This window comes from Haliotis rubra, unplaced genomic scaffold (assembly GCF_003918875.1).
Source record: "Haliotis rubra isolate DU_JTF1 unplaced genomic scaffold, ASM391887v1 Scf571, whole genome shotgun sequence".
Taxonomy (NCBI): domain Eukaryota; kingdom Metazoa; phylum Mollusca; class Gastropoda; order Lepetellida; family Haliotidae; genus Haliotis; species Haliotis rubra.
In genome coordinates, this window is record NW_025767270.1 from 186,060 (window position 1) to 212,971 (window position 26,912).

The following is a 26,912-nucleotide window of genomic DNA, read 5'->3' on the forward strand; positions in this document are numbered from 1 at the left end:
TGACTGTCATGGGTAATGGAAGAAATTCACCGTGTTCAGATTTATCTTGATGGTGATAATCCTGCAACGCAAAGATGATAAAGTAATATCGCTGTAAATAGTCTTAGATACGTCTGTAAATACGGTGAAAACCTGCAGTCTTTGACCAAACTCGACTTTCCGGCCCATCGATGAACAGATTATCTGGTTTGTTTTCAACGTCGCATGGCGAGTATTGTTGTGCAACTACTTACATTAAATTCAAACAAATTTTGTGGCGGGTGCTAAGCGTACTACAAGGGCATACTTACCCTTTTCCAGAATACCTGATCTCAACCCTGATTTTCAGTGATCTGTTCTATGGGTAGAGCTAAGTCTGACACTGTGACTTAGTAAGACGGTAAACTGACAGTTGAATCATCGATAACCAATCTTCGTTTTCGCCAATTGATGACAGTTTTCCAGCAGGAGTTGAATTGAGAAACCTAGTCCAAAACAACCACTGTGTTATAGGGTGATGCTTAATTCAACGTGACCTATTCCATCGTATTCTCGGCATGACGTTACAAGCTCCTTTCACCAGTCGATGATGGGGATATGACTCCTCTTATTAATCGCTGAATGGGGTTATAATGGTCTTGGATACCATAGCGAGTGGATTGCCGAGTGAGGTTAAGGGGAACTGATTATGTGTGCCAGACCTTTCCGTTTACATATTCAGTAAATTGAAACACATGCATGTCTGTGTGGAGATGGAGTGAGTGTGCATCATTTATATCCGGAAGCCTTGCAAGCTTGTATTCAGGTCTGACGGGGACAGGGTGTGGTTGCCATGTTATGATGATACACGTGTATATTAAACCATGTGAGAAGACGCTTACCAGTAAAACACTGTTCAATACAACTGTTCACACAATATTACCATTCAAGATGGCGTTTACCATACGACATCGACATCGCTTCAAACGGACAATGATCTGTCTCCACAAATAATGACACAGTGGTTTGTTTTCATGATTGAATTATATATCTGCATCGCACAAAATCAAGTTACAGAAAAACCTGACTTGGCAATATAAGTATTTGTGATCTGGTACGTTGATGTTACGGCTCTTGAAAGAAACAAAGGTGAGAAGGTGTATGACTACACTTACATCTGGTTTACCCATCCTTGAACTGCACAACAAGCGACAAGCACTTTATTACACTGTTGCTGCTTCTCTGCAGCAGGTATTGACATTATTTGCCACAAACCCTAACCTTGAGTATCAAAGGCAAAACGAATAAACCATGTTATCATGCCAGGTCATCCTTAACCCATCGCCCTTCCCTTACTGAGTAATACCTCCTCAACTCAACCTCCCTTCACACAAGCCTGTATATGACATCTGACATATGCGTAAAATCTAAGTGGGAACCAGTTTCACGAACATATCAAGTATGAATGTGATATGACTATTCAGATGAACTACATTGTAAGTTCAGATTATCCACAGAGTGTGTCAGACCATGTGTCTCAAGAGACCTGAGCTTGGCTGAAGTCAAATGGTTCGAAATGATGGTTGTTGGTGGATACGAATATGACAGATATGAACGTTTGCAGCAATGTTTAATTCGACATACTATAGCCGTACCCATGTCATATGTCAGCTGATAGCACTGTAACTCTGAGAAGCATCGGACGGTGTGGATGTTGTGAAATATTGGACTTCGTAACAAACTCCTCCCATTCAGTGTACCATGTTCTTGTATGCCTGTTTGCATGTTACAGCCAATAATACTATGTTATAGTCTGGAAGCCTGAAATAATGTCTTATACAAAGATAATTTTAAACGAGTTTCAGTTCGCTTTCAAATATAGTCGAAATCGTTTTCTCGAATGTACCAATGTCTCAGCCCGACGTCGGATTGAAGCAACCTCAGCCTTCTCATAATATCTAAGTCGTGAATAAACTTGATCTGAATGTTCATGGCTCGTTCCTCGTACCTATGCATATAAAACAGAAAGAAGACTTTCGTATGCGTGTGTTTGCTTGTTGGTGTGGTTTCGTGTTTGTGTATACAATTATGAATATCCACATACAATACATACACACAGTATGGTCAACTACCGGTCTGTGAGGAGTCAGAGATACCCCGGTCGTCAAGGGGTTGCAGTTCACTGTACAGTGTTGCTTCCCCAAGTCTTGACAGAAAAGTAAGATCATGTACATGTACAGGTATTGGAATCGGCTGTATTTGTGTGCAACATCCGTTTCGTTACAATCAGTGAACGTTTGAGGCCTTTCCTCTTGCATTAAGCTTTCGTAGCATTGCTGAAATAGTGTTCGAACAGCCCTCATACCTAGTCACTAACTCATTGTTCTGTGAGGCTCTATCCACACGACAGGTGCTCAGCCGTCTCCATCAGTGTACTCCCTATATCAGTCAAGCAAACCTCCTTGGATTATTTAATGTTTTTGTTGGTCGTTGATCTAAACTTTACCCCACCCATGAATGCATCACACATGTCTGGTAATGACCATGAGCAAGACAATACTGTTATTTCCTATGAATTCGATATTCACTTCAAATTCCTCATTGATATTTCAGAGAATGTCACAGTGGTCTCATGAACTGAGCCTTCTCAGTTTTATTGGATTAGGACGTTGTCAATTAGTAACTGCCCCTGGGAATGTCGTGACGGCTGAGCCTGGCGTCGTATACTGCACATAGTTACATACTTAATGCTGTGAATGTTGGAGCCTTGTTTGTATGTAAATACCGTTTAGTGATTACACAAGAAAAAATGGTGATTTCCAAAAATTTCCAATTTGGAAATATCATGTTTCCAAAAATTTCCAAAATTGGAAATATCATATTTCCAAGGCTTGGAATGTTTTTGAAATTTAGGAAGGAGTTTACTACCACTTCTTTCAATTTCTCCTCAACCCAAGGATCCCCATGAGTGTATAGACTATTTCACGCATCTTTTGTTCTGTTCGAGTTCTTATTGTTGATATACATAATGCATCTTACCACCGGTCAGACACAGGTCAAACGGCGCTGTAGTGGTGGTTACGTTGTATTAGTAATGGGTGCCAGTGCTAGAAACCTTGATGATGATTTGATATGCTGGTGCACCGTTATGTCTCAGTCTTGTGTGTCAACGTATCCTATCAAAGCGATCACGATAAATATATAGACTTTTAAAGTAACTATCTAAGAAAAAAACACACGCTGGTACAGGTTTGAACCCAAGCAGAAAACATTCGCCAGTACACAACACGGTCCCGATAACATGTCCGAAAACTTCGTACGAATCGTGTACATTTCAAAACGTGAAAAAGGTAATTGCATGACATTGTTCAAATGCACGTGCATAATTGTGGCATGCAGTAATACAATAAAACACCACGAATCTGCCAAGAATAACGCAAGAGCAACGAGACAGGGCGATCGGTATGGCAAAATATGGAAGCTTCACAGCTTCATCTGGCAAGAGCCTTCAACTGCAACCAGGCCACCATCAACAAATTGATAAACTGCTATCAGGAAAGAGGCCAGACCCAAGACCGACCAAGATCGGAAGACCAAGAGTCAAGATACCGGCCGACGACTGCTACATCCGGCAATATCCACCACCGGAACAGATTCGTGACGACAACGTCAATGGCGCCGACAGCACAAGGGAACGCCATCAACAAACGAAAAGTCCTTCGACGACTTGGTTTGGCTGGTATAAGAGCCTTGTGCTCCTTCCGTGCAATGGGGCCCGTAAAAGTCCGGTTAAATTTGGCCTTCAGCAACCCATGCTTGTCCTAATTGGCCACTAACGGGATCGGGTGGTCAGGCTCGCTGAATTGGTTGGCATATGTCATCGTACCCCAGATGCATAGATTGATGCTCATGCTGTTGATCACTCGGTTGTCTGGCCCAGACTCGATTATTTACAGACCGCCGACATATAGCTGGAATAATATTGCTGAGTGCGGCGTAAAACAACAAACCAAACCACAGTCCGTGGACTTGCCTTCACTCGTCTACACCGTCAACGCAGACTGCAATGGGCGCGAACTGTACGCCGGTAGCAGCGACGTGACTGGGAGAGAGTGCTCTTTACAGATGAAAGTCGGTTCAGTCGGTTGAGAAACTATGGCAGAGTTCGATTTTTTTTACCCCGAGGAGAGCGCCTGACCCCAACCTGCGTTCAGTATGTTTGATACTATTTTTGAAAACTCCTTGTATCATCAACGTTGAGCATGACTGCCTCTGCTCGGACTTCCTCGTCGCTTTTGGAGTCTCGGGTAGACACAGAAGTCTTTTGATTATGACCAGAAGTGACGTGAACGATATAACAATATACAGGAGGGTTGTGTACTAAGTGACCGTCATCATGTCTCGGTGCCAGCTTGGGTTCAACGGAACTTAGTGAGCTTACCCAAACAAAGATAATTTCTCTCCCCTTATCCTTAAAATATAATTGATTACTATCAGACAGCATAAAGTCTTAATTTTATATGAAACAAATCAAATTAGAACCTTGCATTTCGTGCAGGTTTGCTCTCACAAACAAACACATGTGCTAATCCTGCACAATAAAGTATAGCAACAAATACAATCACAAGATCATTAAATCCCCACACCCAAATCGTCACTAGCAAGAATGCAATATTAGTAAACGATTGCCAAAAAGGGCACACGCACACCAAAAACCCCCAAACTAATATAACGAATAAATAAAAATTAAGAAATAAAATATAAAAGTAAAAAAAATAAAATATACTGAGTCAAAAAAGAAACTTCATAAAATGTAATTTGAAAAATAATGAATAATTTTTCTCTGATGATACATCTATGTATCCGAAATGGGATCCCTATCTTTCGACTCTAGAAAAACGTTAGCAAAACCCACTCAAACCCGTCCATTCGTCGTGCAAATGACGTTAGTGCCAAATCAGGTTTTGCACGTGCAGTCGATCACGTGATCTTCGCATCGAAGTTTCCTTTATATGCACGTGTTTGCATTGGCCTCAAGAATTGAAAAAACACTTTTAAACCACAGTTCTAACGGTACTTGGGATGCAGCCGTCGTACTGTGTATGACTTGCGAGGTCGTCTACAACAAACTGGCACCACTTCTGATCGCCCAAGGTCGGGTCGTCCACGTGTGACGTCACGAGCAGAAGACCGTCAAATCGTCCTACGTCACCTACGTGACAGATTTCTGCCGGCTACACGAACCAGGGCTGAGATGTTTAGAGGTCGACTGTCCTCACAGACCATTCGAAATCGGTTGCGGGCTGCCAGTCTCCATTCTCGACGTCAATATCGTGGGCCAATATTGACGCCGGTTCATCAACGTCAACGTCTGCTGTGGGCCCAACGTCACCTCCGATGGACCCAGAGAGACTGGAATCGAGTCGTCTTTAGAGATGAATCCAGGTTTACCCTCAGATTCGCGGACGGCAGGCATAGAGTCTGGAAACGACGTCGTGAACGGTATGCCTAATACAGGAAGTCGACAGATTCGGGGGCGGAAGTTGCATGGTGTGGGGTGCTTTCTGTGGGAACAACCGTTCCCGACTTCTGGTCATCCGTGGAAACCTCACAGCTGCTGCTTACCGCGACCAGGTGCTCACCCCTGAACTCGTTCCTTTCATGGCGGCTCATGGCCCAGGTCTACAGTTCCAGCATGATAATGCTCGGCCGCATACCGCGATGTTGACACGAAATTTTCTTCAAAACGCTGGAATCAACGTCATGGACTGGCCATCGAGGTCCCCTGACCTTAATCCAATAGAGCACATTTGGGATGCACTTGGGAGAAGGCTTCTTGGTCTTAGGAACCAACCTCAGAATTTCCAGGAACTTGGCGCTGCCTTGCAAGAGCAATGGCGCAGAATCCCAAACCACGTGTTCACAAGCATCAGGCAGTCGATGAGGAGAAGGTGTTTGGCAGTGGTGAATGCGCGGGGCGGCCATACACGATATTGAACTGGGAAACTTCGCATTTTTATTCTTGTGACTTGACATTCTGTATACCCATGTTTTGGAACGGCGGTGTAGCCTTATGGAACTGATTATGGCACTGTCAGTGTATCGAGTACATCACACAGATCTCAGCAATGAAATAATAACAATTTAACCATCTTGCCATCTTTTGTTCTTTTATAGTGCCCTGAAGAAAGAATGTGAAGTTTCTTTTTTGACTCAGTATATAATACAACAATACAAAACGGACAAAGGAGGGGAAATCTACATACTTCAGATATTGCAAAGCTCTTATGACGCGACTAAATGTCTTCAAGTAGTATAATGTGTAATGACATTCGTGTTCCAATCCCCCAACCCCCCATTGTTAATTTCACCCAAGTATTTTTTCACTCATTGTCGTCTTTTCTCTCGCGATGCTTGCCTGTCTCTATTTTATAGATTCATTGCTTGTTGGTGATAACGATGTCTGTTCAGCCAACTCAGTTTGTACAACATGACATATCTCAGCCAACCAATTCACTTATATGACAAACACACAAGACAAAAACTGCTACGGTGCGGAATACTAAGGGGTTTAACATGACTAAACCCGATGGTTGATCCAATTTGTCACTCAAAGTCTAGACCGAGTCCGAACAACATTTACAGAATATATACTCCAGAGATCATTACCCGTGATTACTTCCGTATTTCATGGGTATTGACTGCAAGAACTATACACATTGTGGACGACGAGCGTGGGAAGCTTCAACCACCCTACAGTTAAACTAAAATTAGTCTGGAGAGAGGTTTGGGGCAGAGTTGATGTTAGAGCTTATCCGACGTTAGAAAACAAATGTCAGAATGTGTATGAAAGCCAATTAGAATTTAGAGAATTTTGTCATGGCACCCTATTTGGGAGAGCTCTTGTCCGTCGAATGGACATTTAACTGTTATTTAACTGTGTATCTAGAAGCAGTTTACTGCCACTACTTGCATTATAGGACGAACTGGGTATCAGCCATCCCACACGAGCAGTGCAAGCATATCACTTCTCATTATTACTGTTGTTTATATTTATGACCAAATCTGTGTCAGATGACCATGACCCAGATATGTTGGAAAATACGCACAACTGACCCTGGGCCTAGCTAGGCGTAGGCAAGGTGCTCCGAGGCACTAACACAGTAATGACTATCAACATGATCTGACCTAGCATATTGTGATGCCGATTTAGTTGTTTAAACCAGACTATATATTCAGGAAGCCACCGACTAATTTCAAACTGGCGACTTGTTCCAGATGACAGTTGAAAAATATTTAGACACTGTTCTCGATTCAATTTCCTTACAATGTGGAGTTAGTCTTAATATTGGCTTTTGTCGGAACGGGGCGATGGGGTAGCCTAGTGGTTAAAGTGTTGGCTAGTCACGCCGAAGACACGGGTTCGAATGCCCACAAGGGTACAATGTGTGAAGCCCATTTCTGGTGTTCCCCGCCGTGATGTTGCTGGAATATTGCTAAAAGCGGCGTAAAACCAAACTCAGTCAGTCCGTCAGTTTTGTCGGAACGCTGTTATCCGGATATGGAGGACAAGCGTCGTTTTTTGTCAAAAAGATGTATAAATATTATAAGGGAATTTGCTGTAAACTTAACTAAAATCAATAGTGTGGTTACGCTATTTCGCTGGAACGGCAAGCATTGATTTCATTTTGACAACCCCCAAGTGATACATGAAGATTTAGAACGTAGCATGTAAAGAATATATAAATAGGTATACAATCACATTGTCTTCTCTAATTCCAGAAAGACGGAACGTATCTGTATTGAAGCTGCACGGATATACTGGTCCTGTTTTAACAGTACTGCCTGGTGAATCATTGCAGTGAGTGAGTGTGGTTTTACGCCGCTTTTAGCAATATTCCAGTCACATAACGGCGGGGAACGCCAGAACTATTTTTTATAGGGGACACCAGAAATGGGCTTCATATATACATTGTACCCATGCATGTGGGGAATCGAACCTGGGTCTTCGGCGTGACGAGCGAACGTATTAACTACCAAGCTACCCCATCGCCCCGAAATCATTACATGGTGTTAACACCATAGATTGATTTACATAGGAAATTCGGTTTTAGTTTTCTGTTGCAGGCATACTGCGGAAATTTAAAGGGCAAGTTTACACGAAAATTAACCTTTTTCTCTTGCACTTTTTCATCATGAAAAGTGTTTGTCAAGTAGTTTTATGGCCAAAACAGTACAGATATCAGAAGTAACTAATTTATTTTTTGCGTTATATCGATTCAAATTTTCCACATTAACCGAGAGTTCTATGTCTACAATAAACACACCATGGCTTATGTCCCTTGGAAATGACGTCATTGGTGCCAAACCGACAAACGAATGACGCTGTTAGACTCATTTCACGTGGTGCAGGTATAGGTGTGGTTCTTGTGCCTCGGTGCGCAGGCTACTGTTTTAATCCACCTGTTGCCTGGCCGTCAGCTGGCTATTTGGTCAGTTCGACACTGTGATGACGTTGCATTTTGAAAAAACGTATACATTGTACAAAAAGTGTTATTACGTAACCAAATTGTACAACATTCAATTGAATTAAAAAACTAAACAAACCAAAAAAAACAACCAAACCCCCAACGTATCATTGTGATCAGCGGTATTTTTTTGTTGTTGTTGTTTGATCGAATCACCAATGCTCGTTCTGAAACATTGTCGATGAACCTAGAATTGCTGAGAATGTTTTGGAAAATACGCACAATGGCATTAGTTTCACGTCAAAGTGAATTTTCAGCCATATTGCAGAGTGTTTATAAAATCACGTCACACGTACACTTACACTAATTCCTGAATTCTTCATACAGTTCAAAACAGAATGACAAGTGGTCTTTGTCACCAATTACCAAGCGTTTCAGTGAAATCTAACGAAATATATCAGATGCCGCTCTGGGAAAGGACCACTTGTTTGAAATGTAAACAAAGTCAATCTCAGGTTTCACTCTGTGTATCTGTTCGCCTACTTTTGTTGCATACACTTGCTCATTGGATTTAGACCATGCATCGGAACGGTATCGTAGCAAGCGATAGTTAAATAAAATAGGTGATTTCCGAGATTCATCAACTCACGCACGCCGACGATGGCAGTTCTCCCCATTTCTGACTATTTCCCATGGTCACAATGAAAACCAACAGAAAATAACAACCAACAGATTGTCAGAATGTTTCGGACTACTTACATGTCACATTTATGTATATACGTTGCATAGGCGGATCCAGAGGTGGGGCGCAGGGCTGCGCACCCCCCCTTTTGTCCAGAAAGTTTGTTAAATGACTAAGAAAAAAACTCGGGTGGAAATGAAGTGTGCACCCCTCATTTTCTCAATAGCGTGTGTGCGCGCGTGCACTCACGCACGCACGCAAACACACTCACGCACGCACGCGCGCGCGCACACACACACACACACACACACACACACACACTCTCTCTCTCTCTCTCTCAAAAAGCTGTATCCGCCCCTGCGTTGCTTGAAACAACAAAATCCGGCGTACTCGTGTCAGTGAACACGCCATTTTGAGAATGTCGCTTCCCAATAGTGATGTCATACGTATGTCAACATTGTTACACATATTTGATATTTTCATTGACGTGAGGTTATGAATGAAAATACACACGATCAATCTGTCCTGCTGCTTACATTTTCAGTTCGTATTCTTAGAACTTTCGTATTTTAACTAAATTTTCTCATGTGATTAATTTCAGTATTATTATCTTTTGATTTGGGACAAGACAGAAGTCCAGTCTAAAAGAAAGTGGCACCAATTACGTCATAATAAAAGGGCGGTAACTCTGGCCTGTTTGCCTCGGTAAATAAGGGCCGCATAATGGCATAACATTTCAGCTCTTATTTTGAGGGTTATACTTTCATTGTAAGAAAAATGAATGTATACATGAGTTTCAGCAAACGAGTACTTCCGTGTATATACGCGCATGCGCAACGAGCGTAGGGCAAAAGAACGCGGAAGTAGTAGTGACGTCTGCAATAACCGATATCTAACTGGAAGTTAAGCTGCGCAAAGACTTCAAACTACCGATGAGTACCTACTACAAAAGTCTGTCCACCACAGACAAACTTCGCTACGAAGAAAAACTGAACTTTCTAGGCTTTTGTTTGGATGACGACCCATACGTAATTAATAAACGATGGAGTGATGATGTGACGCAATGGCCAGATCTACAATACGGCGATCTGTACACTTACCTCATTGAAACACCGGGGCCTTACACAAGGACCAGCCTGCGATCTTTCCGTTCTCTGGAGGCGTATATTTTTTTCGAAAGTGGATGGGTTCAAACGACTTTTATCAGGCACAATGCTGCAAAGACCAATTGTATTTTGAAGGTATGTTCAGTGCTTGTGTCAATTGATAGTGTAAAATCACCTCTATTTTTGTCAGTGCAACTGCGCCACACAGCATGGCAATTCATCATTTCGTTCACCGCATCATTTAGGTTGTAATGTCGGTATTTCGTGTTAATTTTATTAACATGTGAACTATTTTGTTATTGTAGTTACAGATACAAAAACCCAAATAAACCAACAAAAAAAACCCCAACTGAACAACCATTGTCCTTATGTTTTTTTTAAACAAAGTCAATACCCCTGTAGAACAACGCATTTGCGGATGAATAAATGTCTGTATGTATTTATTCCAAATTATTTTCTTTTATAGGCTAAAGTTCATAGGTCACAGTCTGTAAATGAAAAACCACATGAAGCCTGGGTTGGACTTGATGTGTGTGGCAAAGTTGAATGTGCACATTGCACATGCATGGCAGGGTAAGTGAAAGTTTGATTTTATTTATGGAGCCTTATTTATCTCTATTCGAGATGCATTTGTACAAAATTCACATTAATTTTGTGTGGAAAATGACTGAATTAATCAATGACAGTTATGTTTTAACATTGTAAATGCAAGCAGTGGACAATGTTGTAATGGATATGGAATATCAGTTGTATTTTGCAATCACATTGAAGTCATTCAGTTCTAAATTTAATACAATTTGTCATGATAATTGAACAGGTACAATTTATTTTCAGACTTGGAGAAGTATGTTCTCATGTTGCTGGGATTTTGTTCAAGATAGAGGCCTGCGTTCGTCTTGAGTTCAATAAAGTTGCTTGCACATCAATGCCCTGTAAATGAAATCAGAACTTAACTCAAAAGGTAATTAACAATATGTGAATTAGAACTGAATTATATTTTGTCTTGTTTTGTTCAACCTTATTTATTATTTCAACAAATTCGTCCAATATCATCCCAAATTGTTAATTTAAAATTAAATTTGTTTATTACTAATATTTATTTCCATGTTTATATTAATTAATAAACAGATGAAGTAAAATGCTTTTCTACAAATATTAATTAAAACAAGTCATGATGTGAGTAGAACGTAATCAAATTCCCATTGATTTCTTGAAGTCAACTTATTTTGTTTCAGGTTCAGCCAGCACTTGTTGATGACATTTGCTTCTCTAAAGCCAAGAAGGATCAGATACCTGAACCATTGCCTGCAATACCAGAAGTTACCTTTGCCGACACTTCAAACCTAAGATTAAAACTGAGAAACAGTGTTCCAAATGCTGTACTTTTTAGCATTACTCACCCAGTCATTACCGACTGGTCTCAGATACAAAATGAAGTTCTGCCTTCACCATTAACTGTTCTCTATGATGAAAAAAATAAGTATTTGTCTGAACAAAGTCTACAAATTATGTGTGAGAATGTGTTTTCAGATCAGCTAAAGGTAACCGTTGACGAGGTTGCAGCACTACAGAAGGCAACAGTTGGTCAGAGTAAATCGTCAACCTGGTTTGAGCACCGAGTGGGACGTTTAACAGCCTCCAACTTTGGTAGTATTTTCCATTGTAGATGTAAACCAGATCAGTTTTCCTTATTGGAAAAGATCATGCAATACGACCAGGCTACAGACACTGAAAACAATTATTGCCGAACTGGGGTGCCAGTTTCTTGTAAATGGGGTCTAAAGCATGAGAAAGATGCTCTTAAACACTACCAGTGCCTTATGATGTCATCTCATTTCAATCTTGCCTTAAGTAATTCAGGTTTAGTTGTGAACCAAGATTTTCTTCACTTAGGTGCAACTCCTGATTCTTATGTGTCATGTGATTGCTGCGGGCGAGGACTAGTTGGGGTGAAATGTCTCTATAAATATAAAGATGAACATCCATGCAAGTTAGCAGACCAACAGTTCTTCCTGAATCCCCACACTATGTCAAACTCACTCTGTAGCAATGCACTTAAGCTTTCTCACAATCATTACTATCAAATTCAAGGACAGTTACATGTATGTAATCTTGAATTTTGTGACTTTGTCGTGTGGTCATCTAAAGGTCTTCATGTAGAACGAATATTTAAGAATAAGACAATATTGGATACTTTGAAAGTCAAACTGGACTTTTACTTCTTGCATGTAGTTCTACCAGAACTTCTCACAAGAAAGAATGACCCCAAAATTGAACACGCTTGTCCAACCCAAGAAAAAAACGGCCACGTAAAGTATGAGCAAAAACACTATAAAACGTGGGTAGTTGACAATTGTATTTACATGAACATCTGGCCAAGGGAGGTAATATTGCAATTTTCTTGTCAAATTCTATAATGCAGTTATTCTATAATTTTACAATTTTGACCAATGTTGAAGCCAAAACATGTTTGTATTTCAGGCCTTATACAATCATATACAGATTGAATACACAGACAATTTTAACAGAGTATCACGCTTAGACATTGCATTGTAAATGTATCGTGATAGTTTTAAGTTGATACAGTTATCATTAGAAGACCGGATTTGTTTAAATGCTACCGTCGGTGACTTGGAGATGTACCAAACTACCATTCAGGAATATATTGTTTACGCAAATCTAATTAAGATGGACAGACAAATAAAAATTGAAATATATACTTTACACAATGGGCTAATTCTAATACATGTCGATGGACATACATCTTCCTTCATTAACCTATAGGAATCATATTGTGGGCTTTTATCTCACACTGAGTGCCAATCTTGATTAAATATATTGATAGGTGTTTTCTCAGAATTGATACAAAAAGATTCACATTGCCAGATGAGTGGTTTAGCCACATGAAACCATAACCATGAGAAAATATGTTTCTTATATGAGATGCCCATGTTACTTTAGCCAAATCATCTAGATGAACAAGCATATTGTAAGCATTTGGGTAGTCTATTTTCATGCATATATACAATTTTTAGCCAGTATTTCATGCATCTAATATAGGAATTGACATACAAGGGATATCTCCCACAGCCTCCATATACCATATATGTTGGTGTTGACTGTCCCACACCAAGAAACGTTTTACACATCACTAGATGTACTCTTTTGATAATTTCAAAATGCTGGAATCCTCACATCTTGGATACGTAGAGTAAGATAGGCTCTATTTGTGAATCAAATAGCTTCAAAATATTTTGAGCGTCAACACGCCAAAGTTATGCATCATAAACTATAAACTAATTAATGCTTTCCTGGTTCTCAAGGCTAGTTCAGCAACCAAATTTTTCAAATTAATGGTTGTATGAAACATAAAACCAATATGTGTGCAGATTTCTTACAGTTACAGGTTGATTTACAAAACACCATCTATATCTTGCTGTAACTGGCCCACCATTTTCTGAAAATGATTATATGTGTTACACATACACATGAGTTCAATGTCTTTGTATAACATTCTAACATATACAATTGTGTCGGAAGCCCAACAACTGATTCTGGTCAAATAATAACATCATTGTCAGATAAAAGTATTAACATTCTATTAGATATTTCTTTGCACTTATCTACTGAAGATATTAATAAATACAATTTATATGATGGACAATGACTTTGTTGAATTGTACAACTTTAAAATGGAGTGTAAACTGTAGCTAATAAACAATGGATATATTCCAAGTCAATCAATGAACTACATCAAATTATTCCAGGATTGGAGGACACAAGTTCACCAAGGCAGCACACACTTGTACCATCTTGCCAACGGTACACTTCTCAGAGGTCTTCCCTCTTTTGACAAGAGTGATAGGCAGGGGACCCTTTATGACAGCCCAGTCTTTGAGGCGGTTGATAACGCGCTCCACATGAATTCTCACATTTGAGTACACCCTAGATGTTTCAACTTCTTGTCTTGAGAGTTGGTTCTTGCCTTTGGTGTATGCAGGTACTGTCAACTTTGCACCCCTGGTTGCCAATTCAGTGTCGATGAAAAAGCCTCTGTCAGCCAAAACTACATCACCTGCAAATACATTGGATAATCGATTAATGTAAACATGATAATATAAAATTCTTGGTTGGTATGCTATGCAACTATTTTCAAGTTCAGAGGAATTATAAAAAAAAATCACTGCATGAACTGTAACGAAGTATTTTATACTTCAAGCAGTGATTTGCATTTGGAACCTATGCTGTCTGCTTGTGATTCTTACTTGACCTCACACAAATGTTCTGATCACAGAAATCTAACCAAGCAGCTGTCATATTGGGCCAATATGTTGTCCACTGAGCTATCCTTATCCATGTTATCTATTCGACGAGTCAAGAAGTTAAATGTGAACAAGCTGTGACTGTTGTTACTGTAATTGAGTATTGTACAAAACACTAGTAACTTAAAATATAAATAATATGATGGTTATTCATATTACCTGGAACAAACTTCTCAATGATGCCACTCTGGAGTGTAATGACCTTGTCACTGGCTCGTCCACCCCACACAGGGGAGAGGAAGATGATGGCTCCAGAGGGGCTGATCCCAAGTAGAAACTTTACTGTGTTGTGTTGCTTGTACCGGGAGTATGTCTGTAACCTTGCTTTGTTGTTGCTTGGCCTTTCTATGAAGATTTCAGTACAGTCAATAATACACTTGACTCTTCGAAATGTTTTGTTGCGAAATGCTGTCGGCAACTGCATGTCCATTGATTCTGGCCACTTGACAAGTCCTCCCAGTTGAATGTACAAGACGTCCAACCAAGCATGAAAGATTTTGGTGGCTGATGATTTTGCTATTCCAAATCTGAAAGCTAAATCTTGCATACACAAATTACTCCTGAGTTTCATCAGAGTTAGTAGCAGTTCATCTTCCGAAGTAAGCTTACTTTTTTTCCTGTTGACATGATGTGACTTTTCACTTAAAATGTCTTTAAAGACTTCACAACTTTGAAGACCAGTGTAAAAGGACAACTGCTTTGGATTTTTTACCATGTTAGTGAAACAGCATACTCTGTTATTTTGTTTTTGTAGATGAGATACTTCTGCTTCCAACTGTCGTAATTTTGATTGTAAGGAATCCACATGTGTCTGGACAAGGGTGACTTGCATTTCTAACGTTTCAACATACTTTTGTTGTATGGCATTGGTCTTCTCTAAGCTAAGGGCATATTCTTTCCAGTATTCCCTTTCTTTATGCAGACTGTCAATGTGCAGATCATGTAGTTCAGTCTGGCAGGCATTGGAATAGCAATGTCGGAGCGTCATCATAGGATCCGTCTGTACACATGCATCAGCATGACTATTGTTGTCAGTCTGAAACATATATCATTATCAGTTTATGAAAAATTACATATAAAAAAAGTCCAGTTATAAAAATTTAAAATGTAATAAGTTTAAAATCAAAACAAATTAGCCTACCCAGGCAAGTTCAATAGATTTGGGTGTGGAGATTTTACATTCAAGTTTTGATGTGTGTAAATGGTTAAAATACCAACCTTTCATAACTACGAACAGGGTTTTACATGACACAAATGTCTCCAATACCAGTACACACCTGTGTATCATGTGCATAGAATGGACACGGAAAACAATTTATATATTTTGCACAATTTTATTAACTGAACTAAATTCTCTACAAGCAATATAATGTTCCTGTCATAAACATAATGTTTACATTGTACAATACAGTGCAGTGCAGTACACTACCTGATTACTTTTCAGGACCTTTGAAATTGCTAAGGTGTCTTTTTGACCCCTAGTTATGTAGGGCAAGTTTAAACCCTGTGCAAAAAATAGTAGGCCATTTTGTATATAATGTATGTGGATGCAGTTGGTCTGATTCATGATTACATATGTTAATAGAAATCAGAGACCGAATAATAAGATAATCCCATATAGAAATTTAGGTTATAGTAATTCTTTACTTACACTAGATAGAGACAGTAGAGCAGTTGCAGCCAGGCCACGATTGACATTCTCATGTCTGCCCTCAAGTCGCTTCCTTCGGTCAATCTTCTGAGATGTAGTGACCTTACTTTCTTTGGTGAAGGAAAACAGACTTGGAATATAGTCCACATCATTTGGATCTTTTGATGGTCTACCTGTGTAACAAGAAACAATGAAAAAATTCCATATTTGAAATATACGGACATGTCTCTCAAATAAACAAATATTTACTTCCCCATGCCCCCAAATAAATTTTAAATTAATTTTATGATCGATTATAGGGTTAGAGATTATGGCAGTGTTTCATGTATAATGAGATAACTTTCCTCTAAAACACATTGTAAATAGTCTGGATGCGGATTCTTAAAATAAATTTGTCTTTAAAAAGTTGATGAGATGTTTTACAGTTGTTCGTGTGATAAAAGATAACACAAAAATTCGTAAGCGTCCGAAAACCTGCGCACATTCGAACATACATTAAAATTCAACGGAACAACTATTCATAATAATAACTAGATCTATATTTCTAACAGAAGGCTATATTTATCATAGCCCTAATTGCAGTGGTTAAGTTACATAAACATCTGGTAGTGCCTAGTCAACTATTTGGACATGTCCTTCTGATCGTTAATTTTCAAATTCATTTAGAGTGATTTCCCTTTATCAACTACTCGTCGACGCCTTCGTTTGAACTGAACGACTGACTAATTCAATATTCTGTACGATTACATGATTTTACTTTCATCCGACAACGAAAAGAACCATCAACAAGTACAACTGCCACTCAATATACAAACCTTTCAGAAAATGATCGCTGCATATGCGGGAATATTCTGTTGGAGTCCAGTCGACACGGCGAATCGCAATAATCCATTTCTTACGAATTCCCTCATCCTTTGGAATGCGATAAAATTTCAAAACGCTCCCTTTGTACCCACGATTGCAACAGTCGATAGCACAGCAACTGGCAGGCATTCTTCTTTGTAAGCAACGAGTAAGAAAGTAAATGTCAACGTTCTGATTTTGCCGCGAATAGCGTAGGGCACTTCCTGTTTTTTTTGCCGCACAGCGATGTACGCATGTGCGGAAGTTACTATTATTGCGCGTGATAACCAAGGTGACGTAAGTTCAATGGCCGAACTGAAACTCATGTATAATTTCAAACACTGTGAATAAATGTCGTACACTTCCCCTTTAACATCGCCCTCAACACCCACTCAAAACTATCAAAGTTACTATTATTGCGCGTGATAACCAGGGAGGTGACGTAAGTTCAATGGTTCCAGAACTGAAACTCATGTATATGAATTTGGTTTTACGCCGCTTTTAGCAATATTCCAGCAATATCACAGCGGGGAACACCAGAAATTGGTTTCACACACTGTACCCATGTGGGGAATCGAACCCGGGTCTCCGGCGTGACGAACGAATGAACCCTTTCACCACTAGGCTATCCCACCGTCCCAACAAACTACGAAATCAAGAGCGTATTGCCTCCAGGCCGTAGAGTGTATGTCCTGTTACCAATACCAATTATTGAATGATTGGACTTTTCGTGAGAGGCGAGTAACTTGATCGACTAGGTTGACACGTGTCATCGTATCCCAATTGCGTAAATCGATGTTCATGTTATCAATCACTAGATTGTCTGGTCCGGCCACGAGTATTTACAGACCGCTGTCATGTAGCTGAACAGTTGCTGAGTACGACGTTAAACATCTTACACAACCCCCCCAAAAAACAAACTGATGAACACGAAAATCCTCCGGGCTCAAATGTTATTGAAGAAACATCTTCGCTCTCTTGTTGACACATGTTCACAACATCATTGTTAGCATCTAACAGCAGCATGCCTTTAGTACCTTTCTTTGTTACTTGGTAAAATGAATGAACTTGAGCAACATCCATACCACAAACGTACATGAAAGAATTTAGACGATTAAACTCACCGAGTTGTCTGTACAAAGTCGCCCCCTCCCTCCTTTCTCTCTCCCCCCACCTTTTTGCAGCACCGTCACGAACTTCAGGGGTTTTAAAAAATCAATCCTTGAACTACTATGGGGCATTTCTTTTGTACAGTTACAGAGTAAAACGTTAATGTGCATTCCCATAGGTACCACTCCCCCCTTGCAGAGCTTTTACTGTATGCAGGTGAGTCAGAATTACTATTGCAAATTCCAAACATGGCAATTTGGATATAAAGTTTAACATATACATCAGATATATCCATGATCTGTTATCGTTCGATAACAATCAAATAACCAATTCCCTTCCACTGATTTACCCATCTGAAATTGAAATAGGAGACCAGTGAAATCGCTTTAAGTTTTTCATATTTCGATCTCGGTGACAAAAACTCTCCATAAGGCTTCATGACAAGAACTTTCCAAAGGTCAACTTCTGTTCATGTCGAGCATCAATATTCCATCAGCTCCAGCCTTTGGTGTTTACATGTCACAACTTCTTCGGTACAATCGAGCATGCTCTTGTCATCAAGATTTCAAAGAGCGTAAACTGATTTTTTCTGAGAAGTTGTTCTATCAAAGTTACAACATCCAATACCTCAGCTAAGCTCTCGATGAGAACATGAGGACATCAGAATACGCTCATCATTCCGCAAAGACCTGGCATCATCACTATTTGCTAATGATTCAGAAACACATATTCATATTTTCTGTTTTGTAAAATGGATTGATTTGTTATGGAAAGGGTTTTGTCGCTCTGTTTGAAAGCAACTGTTTACTGACATAGGGAAAATGTCACTGTTGACGAAGTGTCGTGGACCGTCACAACGACGTGCCCATAAACTATGTTTAGGCATTATGTAATGTATTTTCAAGGCATAATCCTGCATTTGATCTCGTTAGTCCGGATACCCCGCTTTTAGCCACCCTGTAACAAACAGCAGTAGCCAGGACTTTTCTTCTAACTTTAATAAATCAGTGACAAAAGCAATGTCCGATGCCACGAAACGTACAGTGCACCCTGGTTATAATGCCACCCTGGATATAATGCCATGTGTTTGCCAGAACGGATTTCCTGCCCTTATAATACTCCGTTTAGAATGCCAAACTGGATATAATGCTATTTGCCTTTTTTTTTAACAAAAGTAATTTTCACCTGGCTATAATGCCCATGCCCACTGGCTGCAGGTAGCATACATACCTCAATTGGTTAACTCAAATTAATTGACCAAACTCGTTAATGCTTTAAGTAGTCATGTAATCTCAGATGGGATAACACATGTTACAATACACTTCCTGCCACCCACAACAAGAAGTCACCTGCAGCCCCTAGACGCTGGGATTATCCAATCATTCAAGGATCATTACAGGATACATCAGCTCAGTCACCTTGTTGATTGCACAGGTCCTCCAACTGTCCTACCTGGTTATAATGCCAGCCTGGATATAATGCCATATTTACTCCTGGACAAACGGTGGCATTATAACAGTATACAGGGTATACAGTATTTGACTTGTCCCATATGTTCTCTTGGTTTTCAAGTGAACAACTGATTTGCCTTTCCATGTGCATGGAGCAGAATACTCTCACCGTTTCGCGAACAGCTTGTATCATCACCATTTGATTGATAAACGACTCCTCATGTGACAGTCGGATCTGTAGCCATCACACTGCTTTTAAGAATGATTTATTTATACTGATCGACATTTGTTACTCTAAACAATTTAAATGGGAATAGTACTGGTTATACAAACGGGGATTAGCTTCATGACAGCATGTCACTTTTATCATCCAAAGACTTGTATTGACATTCTGTCAGAAGGAACGTCTTCCTTGTCGATCGAGGTAAAACAAGTCATGAATGGTACAGTTAAAATATATTTTAAGTCTTTAGTTTCTAATATCTAATATCTCTAATATTTCAATAAAGTTAATCCATAATGTCTGTAGCTCTTTACTTAACGGGATTACTGGTTCGAGGACAGCCTTAACAATGTATAAAATGGTCAACGTAATCAGCGATTAGCCCGATGTGCTTTAAATGGAAGACCACTCATCTATAACAAAGTTCATCCATTATTTCTTGGACGCTTTGGCTGTGGTCCAGTGCGAGTAGATTTTCTCACCATTTATCAAATCTCTTATGAGAAAATCTCACACGACAGACAAGTGAATGTCTGAGAATTGATCACCCTGCAACGGAAGTAAAAGTGAAGGTAAAATTGAATTCGGGATGATGTCAACATCTAGTACAGCCGAATATCTGGCATACTTTGAAACAGGCGTTAATTCAGTAAATCTATATATTTTGTTCTTCAGAGGCAAAATGTTCAGGAAAAGATAAATTAGATGTTTGGGTTTTGAGAATCCATAATTATTCCCAAACTATTGGTTGGTGTTATAATACACATCCATTTATTTGGAACTAGGGTGGTAAAGTAATTTACTATTAATCTATACAGGGTACCAGGACGAGAGCTATGTATTCCCACTTAGAGGTACAGACTGACTGATGGTTAGCGCATGAGTAGTGACCAATGGTTCGAAATATATGTTGCATTATGTCCAAAATGTAACAGTATTATTAGAAAACAGGTCTTATATACACGATGCAGTAAACACGGTAGTCATTATTAACCCGTTCTGAATCAAATAATATATACTATTATTACATATGTTACATTTGACCACTTTCTAAAATGGCATTGTGTATTTCACTATATACTATTAGTTTCATATGCCTGCTGAATTCCAATGCAAGTGATTTAAAAGAGATTTGGTATTATGGACAATTAAATGTTATTTGTACATTCAGACAAGGAGGCATATCGTTGTTGTTTGAAATGAGTTCCGATTGAAGTCGTTACGTTGATGGAAGACGCATGTTTTTACCTTTGAGATATGCTACCTTCATGACGAAACTGGACCAAAGTCTTCTAACATCATCTCTCTTTTGAAGTGCCTCCAGAACCTGTTACCGTTCCATATTGATCTCCGCGACCAAAGCGCCATGCTCTGTGTTAATAGCTGAACCCACTTTAATGTGTTTGTGTCAGAGAGCGGTGCTCTTTGTATGCCATATAGTTTGGTCAGGTTGATAATGCATTTCCCGGACATATGTGCCTTTACAATTTGTGTTAAAGTTTATGAAAAATTCATGTGTGTCAGGTTGAATTTGCTTGTTTTAATGTTTGAAAGGATCTGTCAGACATACAAACACTATAACGCACAAGACCTAGTTCCATGGATATATTGTAGTAATTCAATGATTTCATTTTGTGAGATAAGGCTATTGCCTTTTGGTAAAATGTTTGACTTGTAGTTTATAACACTGTTTGTATTACAAAGTAACCGAGGCATTACGTGATTTGATATTATCAGTGATACCAGGTACACTGGATTGATGTTCATACCGTTGTTACACGCAGTTCACGCAATCACTCACTGTGTCACGAATTGGAATGGGCATATTGTTCAGGACCAGATTATTAATGGTATTTTTGTGGCTGTCAGAGTCATCATTCACACTCTCTCCCATGGTACATTTCCTTCTCCCAACGTTAAATGTTTGCATATGATGTGGCATCGTTAATATGTTCTGATTGACCCTCTGGGGTAAGAACAGTTGGCCTATTTCAATGCAAATGGGTAGGATCGCTCATCAGAGGCGACGTCAACTGTCAGCAAGTCACTTGAATGAAGCACTCTAAATTTGGAAAGACGACTAAACACAATCAGTACTAAGTACACGTCAACAACAACCCACGTGTGCCAGACTCTTAACGTTTTTATATCTCTGAAAATGTAAAACCAACTATACGACGTCTCCGATCAACAATCTGAATGTACAGGTTCAAAATAACATGTTTGCAAATAGTGCCAATGGTCTGCATTGAACTTGTGCTACCAGTGAAATCAACTTTGGAGAACCAAATTACAGTAGTTAGCAATAGCCACGTATTGAAAAGAAAGGTCGGTATGAAACGTACCGAACTGAATAATGATTCCCAGCAGGTAAAAGAGGTGAAAGTAGACATGTGTTGTTTCACATTGGTATCCCACAGGATGACGGAATTGTACAGTTAAGAGGACAGTGACTACTGAACAGCAAAATGTATTCTTACATACTCTCCTCTTCAGACAGTCGTTTACCAATGCAGGCTCTGCCACTGATTTCATAGTTGTCTGAGGCGACAGAATATGGTGGGTCATTCAGTGTGCGTCAGGAAAGAAACTCGCAAGATTCCAACTGTTTTTTCCTATCCCTTGTTCGAAGCAATTTTAATTGTGACTTCTGTAGAATGTGCATGAATAGTTCCCAAACTCTGTCAATGTACCCAACTAGCCATTGATGGTCTACTGTCTGATTCAAGTTAGTTGATTATTGTGTTGTGTGAAATGTGGAAGAACAAAACATTGGTTATCACTACATTTTCTTTGGAATTATTATGTACATAGTAAATCTAACTGATTTGACCTACATGGTGAACACTTTCTCTGGATCCATTGTGATATCCCGAATGTTTCATTTTTTCTGCTTTTCTCCTTCTAATCAAAGTGACCCACGCAATCACCACAAGAGGTATCGTGAGTAAGTCCGCAGTTTATTGATCAGAGACTCGTCATTCAACCAGCGGTAAAGGAGGTGAAAGAAACACAGATCGGAGATCGAGAGAATATGGGATTTCGTTGTGAGCCTAGGATTTGGCTGCAAATTCACGTGATGTCTGAAACAATTAGTCATTAGCACCAACATACTTTCAAATTACCCGATTTCGTTGTTTCCATTGGTGGGTTTACTTCCACGTGGTCTATATTTCAGATAACACACATAAACACACACATACATTTTCATCCTTACTTCCAGACGACCTTTCCCCTTGAAACGAAGCCCATTGATGAACAACACACAAACATATGTCGATGATATTTTGCCGCAGTGACAAATATCTATCTCAATCCAGTTATATAACTACAAAACCCCGGAGTGATGCAGGTCTCATTTGTTTACCACTGTGTAGCCTGCGAGCCCAAATACACGGGTATTGTACTGACCAAGCTAGAAATATTATCAGGGCGAACCTGGTTTGCATTCATGGGACACGACTCGAATAGCAAATCACAAAGCGTGAGCAGACGTTTATACTTTTAATGATGTTCAGAAAGAATCGTTAATTTTGAAATACATAGCCTAGAATTGTGTTGAAACAGATAAAACTTGCAGGAACCTGCATTGTGTCTTGGTTATATTTGCTGGATTATTAATATTATGTGATAATGGTCGCTGTGTATATGTTTAATGCAAATGGTAGTCTCTAACAACTTTAAAGTGTTGGCTAACAATGTTTGGATGACACATATTCCTCACGCTGTATCATCCAGTGCCAGTAGTGAGGACTTAAACATAGTCTACATCAAGGCATTGATAAACATATAACTTCAACGCCAGAGAATAACTTGTCTCGATCATCCAACGAAACTGATCCCAATTAGAGCCAAAGACCCTGAAAAGTAAATGTGGTCGTCAGTGAAAGTGATGACACCAGTCATGAAAGCCGGAAATATGTCTTGTCCTTCCCTCAGAACCCAATTCGTATGAACCACGCCTCCAATGCATACAGACAACACCACTGCCTGCATTCATTTATGCTTCGTCTATGCAATCAATAGTACATCAAACATGCGTTTGTATGTAATCGACATCGGTAACAACGACATCATGGCGTAGTTGGTTACACCATTGAACCAAGACGTATTTACTTCAGTGTTTCAAAAGATGGTATGGCTTTGATATAATATATAATGTTGATTCAAATGTTAATGGGATCTTTAGCCTGCAAGCGGAAATGTCCCTTAGATCGTATAGCTTGTGATGTGAAAACAAAACGACGGCCATAAAATCTCATTGCTGCCGCTTTTGCTCTGATAACGTTTAACTGAAATGGAACACAATGCGAAATAATTATATTCCATTAATTCTTTGGTTTTTATTCTTTGAATTGTGTTATCAACTAGTTACAGCTTGAAGAGCATTATTCCTTTTTGATGGGGTCTGAGAAATTGTCTGAGTTATTTTATGTCTTTGACACAAACTAATTACGGCTAACAGATGATAAATTTCGTTGTTTGAAGCACTTAAAGGATAGTTTTTACCTTTGATAAACAATTGAAATGTCAGGCCTTTTTCTCAGAGCGGTGCTGTACAATGCTAAGTTTCTTTTGATCAGGTTAAATACGTAATCTGGTATTGATATGTGCTATTTCTGATTCATACAGAATGAGTCACTTTAAGTTTGTTTGTTTGTCGTTTAACGCCGCACTCAGCAATATTCCGACTATATGATGAGTCGATCTGTAAATAATCTAGTTTGGTCCAGATAACCCAGTGATCAAAAGCATGAGCATCGATCTACGCATTTGGGGTTCTATGATATGTGTCAACCAAGACAGCGAGCCTGACCACCCGTAAGTCGCCTCTTACGACAAGCAAACGACCAATTCCGGTTTTTGTTGTTGTCAACGCTGTATGATGATTTGTCCATATAACTTTCACAGCTATGTTTCCTTTTACACCAAATGGAACACTCTTTCTTATGATAGTCGCGATGGAGACCAGGCTTTGCAATGAAGGTTTTGAAATATGCTTGCTTATATTTGTATTATTTTATGGAGTATTGTGAGAACATTGTAACCAAAAATGCATTGATGATTGTCCAATGTCTCGACGAATGTATTTGGTGTCATGATTACGTGAATCGTGTGAAACTTCGTGAATCGCAATAAAAGTAATATGTATTATTGTTTTCAGGTACTGGGTCTCAGTACATGTGTAAGAAGGAATAAATGGATAATAGATAACCAATCTGTGTCTTTGACAGCTGGAGACAGGCTTGAATGGAGAAAGCTCGTTCACAACAACCATTGTGTTCCTCGATTATTCTTAATTCAATGTGACCTATTCAAACATATCTCAACGTATGCTGGACATGACATTACAACCACGTCTGCAGCCCCTTTCACCAATCGATGATGGGGATATGGCTACTCTTATTGATCACTGAATGGGGTTATATTGAGTTTGGATACCATAGCAAGATGTATGGATAAGGGTAACTGAATATGTGTGATAGACATTTCAATTTACACATTCACTAAATTCAAACACATGCATGTCTGATTGGAGATGGAATAAGTACGTATCATTTATATCCTGAAGCATTGGAAGCTTGTATTCAGGTCTGACGGGAGACAAGAGATGTGGTTGTTATCTTAAGGTTAGCGACCAGATGAGTCTGCTTGGAGGCGAACAATATTTCCATACAACTTCTTAAACAACGTTTTTGACGAAAGCATTTGTCACAAAGCACCGCTTCAAAATGACAATGATCCAATATCCTACACCACAAATTCTGATACAGCATGGGTTTGCATAATTGAATTAAGAATATCAAGTAGAAAATTCAAATGACTGAAAAACTGGGAAAACCCTAAATCTTTCTCCATAAAAACTGTTTTTGTTTTGCATCATTGAATTATACACATCTGAAGCACAAAATTCAAATAACAGAAAAACCTGACTTGACAAGATCAATATTTATGACCGTGCACATTGCTGGTACTGCCGGTGAAAGGCATACATTGAGAATATAATTGTTAATAACTAGCGACAAGCACTACATTACACTGTTTTCCTGTGCTTCTCTGCAGCAGGTGATGGCATCAACTGCTACAGTCCTTAACCAAGAGTACCCAAGGCATTACGACTAAACCATGTTATCATGCTAGGTCAGCCTTAACCCATCGCCCTTCCCTTACTCAGTAATACCTCATCAACCCAATCTCCCTCCACGTCCTTGAGTGCGATCGTGTAGTCACTAAACTCGCTCACCAAACTGAGGTCTCCAACACTAAATCACATGCTGTCATAAAAACACATTTTCTTATTTGACCAGCCATGGATCTGAGAAGATGGATGACTCTTCAAGCTAATAATCGTGTATGTCGGATAGGAAGTGATGCATGACTATCCCACAGTAATGTGATTGTTTGACACTACCAACTGTTTTGGTACGCTACATGTTTACCACAAACAGGTCAGTTCAATACGAAAGTAAACTCATGGTTTTGTTTTGGTCACTGTTTTTGTTAGCAAATGATAGTTTTCTTCTAACTCAATTTGGTAACACAGAGAAATAATATCAGATAAAAAATGAGTCTCCTTAGTGTTAGAGACCACCGACCAATAGATCAGCAGCATTTGAATGCTTTACCAACAGAATACATATATAATGTGATGTGAAGCAGGTATTTGCTAAATATGTGAAAATGTTTATTGAGTGGCAACGTTCTCTTTGATAATCTGACGAGAATGTAACGTAACGTTATTAGACACCAATTAAGTAACTACTTTGATTTCATAAATATCAACTTGATATCATCTACGTTAATAACCGTCTCACTGTACCATTACATGCTGCAACTCCATCATTATTTAACGTTATTTGGTCATTATTTCGTACTTATGATTCGTTAATTGAAATATTCATGTTCACTCTTTGCCGTACATATTAACGGAATTTCATTGTACACTGTACATAGTCGTGGTCGTCGTGATATCAGGTGTCAGTGCAACCTAAAATGACGTTCAAATCACCGTTAAAGTCACTAATTTATAGTCTTGTGCCCAATACCAAAGGGGCCTAACCATCTCAAATAGGTTTCTCCCCACTCCTCACCCCTCCC

The 26,912-nt window shown here is 39.3% G+C and overlaps 2 protein-coding genes across 2 annotated transcripts; one reads left to right on the forward strand and one right to left on the reverse strand.

Annotated features, from left to right (window-relative positions):
• The first annotated feature begins 9,918 nt into the window (after positions 1 to 9,918).
• Positions 9,919 to 11,154, forward strand: LOC124254350. Its single transcript, XM_046688271.1, has 3 exons — positions 9,919 to 10,349; positions 10,681 to 10,787; positions 11,049 to 11,154. Exons 1-3 carry the CDS (start codon positions 10,041 to 10,043, stop codon positions 11,152 to 11,154), a joined length of 522 nt encoding a protein of 173 aa, XP_046544227.1. The 5' UTR covers positions 9,919 to 10,040.
• Positions 11,155 to 13,938: 2,784 nt separating this feature from the next.
• On the reverse strand, positions 13,939 to 17,359 carry LOC124254355. The gene is made up of 4 exons (XM_046688276.1): positions 17,003 to 17,359; positions 16,188 to 16,360; positions 14,696 to 15,572; positions 13,939 to 14,289 (listed from the first exon to the last, which is right to left on the reverse strand). Exons 1-4 carry the CDS (start codon positions 17,178 to 17,180, stop codon positions 13,973 to 13,975), a joined length of 1,545 nt encoding a protein of 514 aa, XP_046544232.1. The 5' UTR covers positions 17,181 to 17,359; the 3' UTR covers positions 13,939 to 13,972.
• Positions 17,360 to 26,912: the final 9,553 nt, after the last annotated feature.

Coding starts and splice junctions, on each gene's coding strand:
- LOC124254355 (XM_046688276.1), bottom strand. CDS start 17,180: ATGCCTGCCAGTTGCTGTGCTATCGACTGTTGCAATCGTGGGTACAAA. Junction 15,573..16,187: donor CTCTACTGTCTCTATCTAGT/GTAAGTAAAGAA, acceptor TATATGTTTCAG/ACTGACAACAATAGTCATGC. Junction 14,290..14,695: donor CATTGAGAAGTTTGTTCCAG/GTAATATGAATA, acceptor ATGTATTTGCAG/GTGATGTAGTTTTGGCTGAC.
- LOC124254350 (XM_046688271.1), top strand. CDS start 10,041: ATGAGTACCTACTACAAAAGTCTGTCCACCACAGACAAACTTCGCTAC. Junction 10,350..10,680: donor AGACCAATTGTATTTTGAAG/GTATGTTCAGTG, acceptor TTTCTTTTATAG/GCTAAAGTTCATAGGTCACA. Junction 10,788..11,048: donor CATTGCACATGCATGGCAGG/GTAAGTGAAAGT, acceptor ATTTATTTTCAG/ACTTGGAGAAGTATGTTCTC.